Source organism: Ostreococcus tauri (genome assembly GCF_000214015.3).
Source record: "Ostreococcus tauri WGS project CAID00000000 data, contig chromosome 07, whole genome shotgun sequence".
Lineage (NCBI taxonomy): Eukaryota > Viridiplantae > Chlorophyta > Mamiellophyceae > Mamiellales > Bathycoccaceae > Ostreococcus > Ostreococcus tauri.
In genome coordinates this window covers 567,961-578,251 of record NC_014432.2, presented here as the reverse complement: position 1 = coordinate 578,251, position 10,291 = coordinate 567,961, and the positions used below count along the sequence as shown (strand labels likewise).

General features: G+C 60.1%; 5 protein-coding genes across 5 annotated transcripts; 2 read left to right on the top strand and 3 right to left on the bottom strand.

Moving 5' to 3' along the window:
• On the bottom strand, nt 1-442 carry OT_ostta07g03565 (hypothetical protein; the record flags this gene model as incomplete). Its single annotated transcript, XM_022983856.1, has 1 exon — nt 1-442. A coding segment is annotated over one exon (442 nt), but the record flags the coding sequence as incomplete, so codon positions are not given.
• Nucleotides 443-768: 326 nt separating this feature from the next.
• Nucleotides 769-2,853, top strand: OT_ostta07g03560 (Tetratricopeptide repeat-containing domain; the record flags this gene model as incomplete). Its single annotated transcript, XM_003080397.2, has 1 exon — nt 769-2,853. One exon carries the CDS (start codon nt 769-771, stop codon nt 2,851-2,853), a length of 2,085 nt encoding a protein of 694 aa, XP_003080445.2.
• A 401-nt stretch (nt 2,854-3,254) lies between these two features.
• On the top strand, nt 3,255-5,733 carry OT_ostta07g03550 (Tryptophan synthase beta subunit-like PLP-dependent enzymes superfamily; the record flags this gene model as incomplete). Its single annotated transcript, XM_022983855.1, has 2 exons — nt 3,255-4,622; nt 4,675-5,733. The coding sequence occupies 2 exons, from the start codon at nt 3,255-3,257 to the stop codon at nt 5,731-5,733; spliced, it is 2,427 nt and encodes an 808-aa protein (XP_022839479.1).
• A 59-nt stretch (nt 5,734-5,792) lies between these two features.
• Nucleotides 5,793-7,268, bottom strand: OT_ostta07g03540 (Rab-GTPase-TBC domain; the record flags this gene model as incomplete). Its single annotated transcript, XM_022983854.1, has 1 exon — nt 5,793-7,268. The coding sequence occupies one exon, from the start codon at nt 7,266-7,268 to the stop codon at nt 5,793-5,795; it is 1,476 nt and encodes a 491-aa protein (XP_022839478.1).
• Nucleotides 7,269-7,409: 141 nt separating this feature from the next.
• On the bottom strand, nt 7,410-10,133 carry OT_ostta07g03530 (P-type ATPase, phosphorylation site; the record flags this gene model as incomplete). Its single annotated transcript, XM_022983853.1, has 1 exon — nt 7,410-10,133. The coding sequence occupies one exon, from the start codon at nt 10,131-10,133 to the stop codon at nt 7,410-7,412; it is 2,724 nt and encodes a 907-aa protein (XP_022839477.1).
• Between the last annotated feature and the right edge of the window lie 158 nt (nt 10,134-10,291).

Sequence of the window (10,291 nt, the reverse complement as noted above, 5' to 3'; positions counted from 1 at the left end):
TCGCCGTGGAAGATCGCACGCGCACCAACAAATTCGCCGCGCTCGCCTCGTCCTCCCTCGCCGCGTTGAGCCAACTCCTAGACAGATACCCGCTCACGCACGTGAACACGGGCATGCCAATCACGTTGAGCAACAAGTAAAACGCCCGCGCGTGCACGTTGGAGAACCTATTCGTCGCGTCCATCTCGCACCACCCTCTATTCTCGTGCTTATCCAGCGCCTTTAAGAAGTCCTGCAAAGAGTGATTCCACACCACGACGAGCATCGCGAGGTACTTCACGTTGTCCAGGTACGCGTCTCGCGTCTCCGTGTACCGCGTCTCGAACGCCTCCAGCGCCCTCCCTCTCGCTCCAAGAGCTTCGTCCAAATCACCCACCGTTGTTTTCGTCGACGACGCCGTCGCGGAATCCATCCGCGCGCGCGCGTCCTCGTCAACACCCATCGCGACCGCGCGTGAACACTAAACGCGCACCGACACCACGCGCGCCGCGCGACGTCCCGTCGTCGCGCGCGTCGTCGTCGCGCGCGACGCTCGCCCCGGCCTCGGTCGACGAACGCGTCGATCGCGCTCGACCCGCTCGGGCGTCGCGCGCTGCGACGCGCGCGCGTCGGCGTCGGGCGCGTCGGCGACGCGGTGTAAACAAAAGCCGTACACGTGTGCACACACGACGCGACCCGAGGCGGCGCGCGACGGTGGCGACGACGCACGTCGCGACGCGCGCGCGACGTCCGCGCGCGCGTCGACCGCGCGCGAATCGGGGCGAGAAGATGTCGAACGCACCGAAGACGACGCGGGTGAAGAACAAGGCGCCGGCGCCGGTGCAAATCACGGCGGAACAGATCGTGCGCGAGGCGAACGAGCGCTCGGAGGATGTCTACGCGGCGCCGAAACGGAAGATCGCGGACCAGGAGGAGCTGAACGAGTACCGGTACGAACAGCGGAAGTATTATGAGGATCGGTGTCGATCGGCGTATCACGAGACGCGGTCGTGGACGAAGTACGCGCGATGGGAGGAGGGACAAGGGGACATCCCGCGCGCGAGAAGCGTGTGGGAGCGGGCGCTGGAGCATCACGGGCGAGAGGTGGCGATATGGTTGAATTACGCGGAGATGGAGATGCGTAATAAGGCTGTGAATCACGCGCGGAACGTACTGGAACGGGCGTGCGCGACGTTGCCGAGGGTGGACGCGTTGTGGTACAAGTACGTGAACATGGAGGAGGCGCTCGGGCAGGTTGCGGCGGCGCGGCAGGTTTTCGAGAAGTGGATGAAATGGGAGCCCGAACACACGGCTTGGCACGCGTATGTGAAGATGGAAGTGCGATTTGGGGAGACGGAGCGTGTGAGGGATATTTTTCAGCGGTACGTGCAGGTGCACCCGGACGTCAAGGCGTGGACGCGCTGGGCCAAGTTTGAGTTCTCCTCGGGGAATCGCACAAAGGCGCGAGAGGTTTACGAGGCCGCGGTGGAGTTCTTGCGAAACGAAAAGGACGTTGGGGAGATCTACGCCAGCTTTGCCAAGTTTGAGGAGATGTGTCATGAGGTCGAGCGTGCGCGGGCAATTTACAAGTTTGCCCTGGACAATCTGCCGAAGGAACAGGCGGAGGTCGTATACAAGGAATTCATGAAGTTTGAAAAGATGCACGGCGATCGTGATGGCATCGAAGACGTCGTCGTGAGCCAGCGTCGTTTTAAATACGAGGAGGAGGTGTCGAAAAATTCGCTCAATTACGACACGTGGTTCGATTACATTAGGTTGGAGGAGAGTGCTGGCGACGTGGCAAAGACGAGAGAGGTGTACGAGCGAGCGATTGCGAACGTGCCTCCAGCGAACGAGAAGCGATTTTGGCAGCGGTACATTTATCTGTGGATCAACTACGCGCTATACGAAGAACTCGAGGCTCGAGATGCCGAGCGCACGCGCGAGGTGTACAGAGCCTGCCTCAAGGTGATTCCGCACGCCGAGTTCTCCTTCTCGAAGATTTGGATCATGGCCGCCAAGTTTGAGCTTCGAGAAAAGCGCCTCGACGCCGCTCGTAAGATTTTTGGCTTGGCAATAGGTTTAGCACCCAAGGAAAAGATCTTCGCGACGTACATCGACATCGAGTTCCAGCTCGGAAATGTCGACAGATGTCGAACGCTTCACGAGAAACACCTCGAGATCGAGCCTCAAAACTGCTCGACATGGATCAAGTACGCCGATCTTGAGCGTTCGCTTGGAGAAGTCGAACGAGCGAGAGCGATTTTCGAGCTCGCCGTGGGTCAGAGCATGTTAGACATGCCGGAGGTGTTGTGGAAGGCGTACATCGACTTCGAGACCTCCGAGGGAGAGCGCGAGCGCACGCGCGCCTTGTACGAGAGACTGCTCGAGCGCACGAAGCACGTCAAGGTTTGGATGTCCTATGCGCGCTTCGAGGCGACGCCAATCGTCGTCGTCGAGGACGATGCCGACGAGGAAGCCATCGCGCTCGCGACGGCGGCAGCGGAGCAAGATGAAAACGAGCGTCTCGAATCGCGCCAGGCGAAAAGTCGCGCCGTGTACGAGCGCGCGCTCGGCGAGATCAAGGAGAGTGATCCTGACGCCAAGGAAGAACGCGTGATGCTCCTCGAGTCGTGGAAATCGTTCGAGGACACGCTTCCTTCTGAGTTTTCCAAATCCGCCGACGTCAAAGCCAAGTTCCCGCGGCGCGTCAAGCGCAAGCGCGCCGTCACCGACGATGACGGCCGCACGGTCGCTCAGGAGGAGTATTACGACTACATCTTCCCCGACGACGCCGGAGCTGGGCAACCGAACCTCAAGCTTCTTGAGGCGGCGTACGCGTGGAAGAAACAAAAGGCTGCGGGCGGGACGTGAGATCAGTCCCACTGAGCTCAAACAAAAAAATAGCGCTCATGTAATCTCAATACGCACGCGTACCGCTAATACTTTTAAAATAATCAATATGCGGACATACACCCGATCTTCCGAGGGTCCCCGCCCATTCCACGAGAGCGCGCCGTCGCCAGTGCGCGCCTCCCCAGTACGCCGCGCCGTTCACATCGCCGACGCGAGCGCCGGTGCTGTCACTTCCGATCACTACCGGCGCGCTCGCTCGAACGGCGCCGCGCGCGCCGTGCGCGGCGCCGACGAGACGTCGTCTTCAGGGTTTGATTCAACAGAGGCGTCGCTCGAGTCCGTCGACGACGCCCTCGAGAGCGATCTCCAGCGACGCCGACGACCTGGAGGAGCTCCTGAACTTAGATTACCCGGTGGACATGCCGGAGTTCGAGAACGCGCTGCCGACGATGTTCACGAACGGGAAGACGGTGGACGATGAGAAGCACTGGCGGTCGACGCACGCGCGAATCGCAAACGGAGCGGTGGTGCCACAGCAGCTCATCGGTGGGACGCCGATGATCGATCTTAGTGAGTTTAGTGCGAACCCAAAGGTGAAGATCTATGGGAAGTGCGAGTACATGAATCCGAGTGGGAGCATTAAAGATCGGATTGCGCAGGAGATTTTGACTCGGGCGCTGGAGACGGGCGAGTTGAAACCCGGGATGACGGTCGTGGCGGCAACGAGTGGGAACACCGGGGCGGCGATCGCGATGGCGTGCGCGATTCGTGGGTTTGATTACATCGTGATCACGAATAAGAAGACGAGTAAGGAGAAGATTGACGCCATGAAGGCGTACGGGGGGCAAGTCATCGTCGCGGAGAGTGGGGTCCCGGCAGATCATCCGGATCATTATCAGAACATCGAGACGACGATGTGCGCGCAGAACCCGAACTATTACGGCGTAAATCAGTACGATAATCCGTACAACGCGGATGCGTACGAGAAGACTCTTGGTCCCGAGATTTGGTCGCAAACCAAGGGGGCAGTGACGCACTTCATCGCGGGCGGTTCCACAGGAGGCACCATCACTGGTACCGGTCGCTACTTGAAGAGCGTAGATCCAACGATCAAAATCATGTTAGCTGATCCCAAGGGTAGCGTTTTGTGGGACTATTTCGTCAATGACGTGCCCGAAGAGGATCTTGTGGCGAAGAGTTGGGAAGTCGAGGGCGTCGGCAAGGACTCCATTCCGGGTGTTTTGCAGACAGAATACATCGACGGTGCCGTGAAAGGTTGCGACGCGAGCTCATTCCGAATTTGCCGAATGGTGGCCGAATCTTCGGGCATCTTGCTCGGCGGTAGCTCCGGTCTGAACCTGCACGCCGCTCGAGTGCTCTCGAGCCAGATCAAGGAGGGTGTTATAGTCACGGTTTTGTGCGACAGCGGTGTCAAGTATTTGTCAAAGATCTTCAACGACGAATGGCTCGAATCGAAGAATTTGAATCAGCCATTGTCGGATGTCAAGAACTTCCAAGTCGCTTGGAAAAAGGACCAGTCTGAGGCGAGTGACGACGAAGACGCAGACCACGGTCTGTGGAGTCGCGACGATGAGGAGAAGGAGCTTCGCTTTCTAGACGAAATCGCGACGCACATGGTTGAGTACTACCGCAACTCCGCGCGCGCCGCCGACCCGGTCAGTACGTACAACTCTCCGCTCGCCCTTCACGAAAAGTTCAAGGAGGTGGGTATTCCGTTGGCCATCGGTACGGGTGAGGAGCCGGTCTCGATGAGCTTACTCACCACCGCGATGAACACGGTGATCCAGAACAGCGCTCGCACCTCGCACCCAATGTTAGGAGGAACGCGCGGAGGAAGAGACGGAGGAAGTAGAGGAGATCGTCGTCGATGGCCCGCCGGGAGGGATGAGGCGGATGGGTGAGTTGTCGTGGGAGCTCGGGGCGGCGGGTGAGGAGGAGGAGGAGGAAGAGCAGGGGCAGGAGGGCGAGGAAATCTCTCGAGAGGAGGTGCTGGCGCTCTCGGTGGAGCTCATCGAATCCATCGCTTCCGGGAAGGAACCGCTCGATGCGGCGCGTCTTGGGAGCTTGCTTTGGACTTTGAGCAACGCGCTGTTGGAGGATTTGACGGACAGGGACGATTTACGCGTTCCGGGGAACTCGCTCGAGACGTTTCCGGTGGAGCTGGTGCGAAACGTCATGGGCGCCGTCGAAACCCTGGTCGTTGCGCTGACGTTCGAGCCGGAAGATGCGGTGACGCAACGAAGTGGGCACGCAATTCCGGCCATCGGCACACATCGCGTCGCTGCGGCGGAGATCATCGCCGTGCTCTTGCAAATCGGGTGCCAAGACATTGACGAGCGCATCGCAAAGCTCAAGCTGCCGAACGACGGTCAGTTCGTCCTCGTGTCGCTCGTACGCATGTTTTTCAAGTATTCTTGGAGTTCGGCGCTGCACGCGACCGTGGTGAGACTGATCTTGGCCGCGCTGGTGAGCCCACACGAGCCGCTCTGGGCACCCATGTTTGAGGGCGGGGACGAGAGTCTTCAGGGCTCTCTGGCAGCGTCCATGAAGACGGCGCTCGCGACGAAGCCCATCTCCACGAGAGACGGTAACGTCGGGAGCGTGATTATTCTCGCCAACGCTCTGCACGAGCTCGAAACTTGCGATGACGTCGAGCGCCAGAGCGTGCGGACGACGTTGCAGGAGGATGCAACGTGGCGAGCCGCCATTGACGGTGAGGATAGCCCGTTGGCGAACCTCAACAACGAACAGGCTGGCGGACTTTGTGGACCAAAGCCGCAGAAGTCGCCTGTTTTCATGGACTCCGGCATGGGCGCCAACGTCATCAGCAGCCAAGAGCTGCTCAGGATGTTGCAGCACATCTCGCTTGGTCAATGATGATTGGATTTACCTAGTAGGATTTGTTTGTTGTAGGATTCGGCGAAACGCTAGTACCATTACAATCGGACCGACAGCGGCGATTTCCTCGGAGACTTCATGGGCGTCCGTTTCTTTTTCACCCCGAGAGGAGATTTAGCGAACAGTGGGCTCGTAGCGTACGCGTTCGACGACTCCTTGACGCGCTTGCGTTTCGGTGTTGACATCTCGATCTCGTCCGTCTCAGCGCCATTTTCATCATCTATGCGTCTGAATCCGCTCGTTGGAGGTGTTTTGCGGAGTGGTTTATCTTCGAAACTCCACAGCCTCTTCGGTGCCATTCCCGTGGTGCGCGTCGATGCCGGAGCTGGCACGCTTTGTTTGCTTGGCGTCGGAGAGAAGAAGGACACAAGCGAGGCGTAAATCGTGTTCCCGACAGGTGTCATCGCCGCTCTCGCCGGTGTTGGAGGCGGTTCATATCGTCGCTTTCTCGACGGCGTCGCGGCCGTCCGATTCCGAGACGTTATCGGAAATGTTTGCTCTCGAAGTGCCGACACGCGATGGAGGTAGGCGTCGATGTTGTCAACCATCCACCCCGCCTCTCGAATGCACGCCACACATGAGTTCATGTCTTCCGCTGCGCACATAAATGGTGCTTGCAGAGCGAGCATGGCGAGAGAACACCGCATTAACGTCTCGCGCGGCTGCTTGTCGCTATCGACGAAGACGAGGTCCCATACACGCAAAACTGTCGGTGTCGCAGCGCACCCAATTAATCCACACATCAACCAGCGCGCTGTGAAATATTTCACCGGCAATCCCATTGACTCTAGCTTTGCGTGCGCTTCGGGAGACACTATTGAGTACCGTCGATCGAGCTCGTCTAAGTCTGCTCGCAACGCCTTGAGCCCTGGCTCAAAGTATCCAGGAAACAAATCCTCCACGACGCATCGAAGCGTCCAGTACGCATCCTCCTCTCCCGCCGCGTCGACACCGTACACCATCAAGAAAAATCCAGCTAGGTAATTCATCCCTTGCACGTACCCGCTCGCCCCCTTATCCATCGCGAACGCTCTCAAAATCCTGCGCAGCGGCGCCAGCGCGTCTCCGTTCGGCTCGCGAAACCTTTCATGTTCGGGAAACGTTCGCGGTAGATCCAGATCGATCTGCTCGAAGCACTCCCGTACGTCACCACCGTTCTCTACCTCATTCGAGCGCTCGAGCCGTCCTCCGTACCCACCGTCGCCGTCTCGTGCGCGCTTCGTCCGCGCCCCGCTCCACTGGACCCACAGCGCTCTTCGTCCATCCCCTCCCAGACCGTTCTGTCTCGCGAACGCCCGCGTCAGCTCCCCGCGTCTCCCAACGTCTCGTCCCGAGGCGGTAAAATTTTCCCACTTTCTCGTTAATCGCGCGTCCGACGCGCGGAGCGACGTCCAGAAATCACGCGATTTTTCATCGTCGGGAAATCCTAACCGCCACGGTGAAGATGAAACGTCTCCACCGCCGGACACCAACGCGGCGTCACGCGCGGGCACCGACGCGGGAGACGGACACATTTAAGACGTGGTGTGTCGCGCGTGCGCGCGTGCGAGCGCGCGCGAGGCGGGGGCGTTCGGGAAGTGTGGTGTTTAGGTTGGCGTCGATTCAGGTCTCGGGGGAACGAGGTTGGCTGACTAGATGAACTATCGATTAAAAGTTTACTTTGCGGGCTCGGTCGTCGGGGATCGACCGCGATTTCGGACGTTCGAGGCGTCGGTGAAGGATTTCCAAGCGTCCGGACCGCGAAGTGAGAGGGAGTTGGTGACGACGGCGACGGATGAGACGGCCATCATGGCGCCGGCGGCGCTCGGGTTGAGGGTGAAGCCGTAGTGCGGGAGGAGCGCGCCGGCGGCGAGCGGGATACCGACGGCGTTGTAGGCGAGTGCCCAGGCGAGATTCTGACGAATCTTACCGAGGGCATTCTTTCCAAGCTGCGCCGCGTCCGCGACTTGGGAGAGGTTATCGTCGAGGAGGATGACGCCGGCGGCGTTGCCGGTGGCCTCCATGCCGCGAGACATAGCGATGCCGACGTCGGCGGTCACCAGAGCCGGGGCGTCGTTGATGCCGTCACCAACCATGGCCACCTTTAACCCCTTGGCACGAAGTTTGCTGATCTCAGACGCCTTGTCTGCCGGAAGCATGCCGCCAAGCGTCATGCTGTCTTCGCCCAAGCTGAGTTCCCTCGCCACGGCGTTCACGACAGATTGTCTGTCGCCTGAAAGAATATGCACGCTGATTCCGGACGCCTTTAAGCGCTGAATCGTCTCCGCCGCCTCCCCGCGAATCTCATCCACCACTGTTAACATTCCAACCACACCCCGTCCCTCCACACCAACGGCGACGAGCGAGCAGGTCTCGCCGTCTGCGCGAGCAGAGGTGAATGCGTCGCTGGAGGCGCCAACGCCGGCGACTTTTTCATCCACCCACGCCGGTGCACCGACGAATACCCGTTCACCGTTCACCGTCGCGCTGGCTCCGAGTCCGGCTTCTGTCTCTGACGACGTCGCTCGCGGAATCGGAGACAAGTTCTCTGATTCGAAGCGCAAATCAGCCGCTCGCGTGACCGCCTTCGCGAGCGGATGCGTCGTCGTCGCCTCCACTGCAGCCGCGATGCTCAACACATCCCACTCTTTGACGTCATCAACCGCGTACACGGACCGCAACTTTGGCTGTCCGCGAGTGATGGTTCCCGTCTTATCCAAAACCACCGCGTCTACGCCTGCGATGGTCTCCAAGACGTCGCCTCCTCGGAGCAACACTCCGTTTCGCGCGCCCAAGGACGTTGCCACGAGCACAGCCGTCGGCGTCGCTAAACCTAACGCGCATGGACACGCCACGACAAGGACATCCGTCGCTAATTTCAGCGGACCCATCCACGGCGCCGAACCGAAGGACCCAGCCTCCATGAGCGCGCCTGGAAAGAGAGCGTCGCCCGCGAGCGTCCAAAAACCAAATGTCGCCACGCTGATGCCCATGACACCGAACACGAACGGCCCAGCAATGGCGTCTGCGAGTCTCTGCACTGGCGCCGCGCGTCCTTGCGCTTCTTCGATTGTTTTCGTGATTCCGGCAACGATAGACGCGTCGCCCGCACTCGTCGCCTCGACGGTGAGCGGTCCCTCGAACACGCCTGTGCCGGCGCTCACTTTACTCCCTCGCGTCTTGTATACGAGCACAGGCTCACCCGTGAGCGTGGCCTCGTCCACCCCAGCGTTACCCGCGACCACGACGCCGTCGACAGGAATGATCTCACCCGGATTCACGCGCACTAAATCTCCCGGTTTCACCGCCGCGCGGTCCACAGTGATCTGCACGCCATGATCCGCTGGATCCTCGTTCTCACCGCTCATTCGCTCCGGAACGACAATGCGGGCGTCCAACGGCAGTAACGAGCTCAATGATCGCAAATCCTCGCTCGCACGCGCTCGTGCGCGTCCTTCGAGCGCGCGACCGAGCAAGATGAACGCCATCAAGAGCACCGGCTCCTCGAAGAAGTCATTTGTCCACTGCCCGTACTCGTTCAACTGTGGATTCACTGCGCCGGCGATGGAGAGCCCGAACGCGGCGAGCGAACCAACGCCCACGAGCGAATTCATGTTCGGCGCCCCGTTCGCCAAAGCCTTCGCTCCCTCGGAGAGGATGTTTCGCCCCGGTCCCAACAATGCGCCCGCCGCGAGCGCCGCGCCTATCCACGGTTGCGCCAACGTGTTCAAGACCTCCGTGTGCGCGTACTCGTGCAAGCCCAGCGCGTGCAAGTGATGGGTCATGTGCGTCCCTAAACACGCCACCGTGAGCCCCCACGCCTTGTACAGATCCCACTTCGTCCGCTCCATCTCTTCGTCCTTTCTAAGCGCCGCGTCTCTCGCCGCCGCCTCCGCCGCCCGTCCCACATCTCTCCGCGTCATTGTGAAACCCTTCTTCCCAACCTCCGCTGTCACCGACGCTACGATATCGCTCAATTCATCATCATTTGTCGTCACGAACCTCACCGCCGCCGTCTCCGTCACTAAATTTACCGCCGCTCGCTCCACGTCTGGTCTTCCGTCGAGCGTCTTTTGTACCGCCGCGCTGCATCCGCCGCACCGCATGCCTTCGATCGCAAACAGCACGCTCTTCGACGGCGACCGCGAATAAGAGCTCGGGGCGTCGGTCGCGGTTTCACTCGACGTGATCACCGCGTGCGCGCGCGCGTGTAGCACGGGCGGGTGCCGTCGACGCGAGTGTCCACGTAACCAATAAGAATTTCTTGCAGTCGACGGTTGGATGCGTCTCGCGCACGCACGGGCGACGCACGCCACGCGCCGAGCGGACGACGGCATTGGTAGCGGCTGCGGTGACGCGCGGGCGGCGACGCGGGCGAACGCGGTGAGCCTGGTAGACATCACGCACGTGAGAATGTGAGGGTTGGCCCAGGCGGTTTATCCGCGAAGACGTCTGAATGCGCGGACGGGAATCGGAGACGCACGTTTAGTGGCTAGAATGGTTCGGTTAATTATTAATAGAGATAAATACTACCAACGATGATGACGGATTCGGGGGA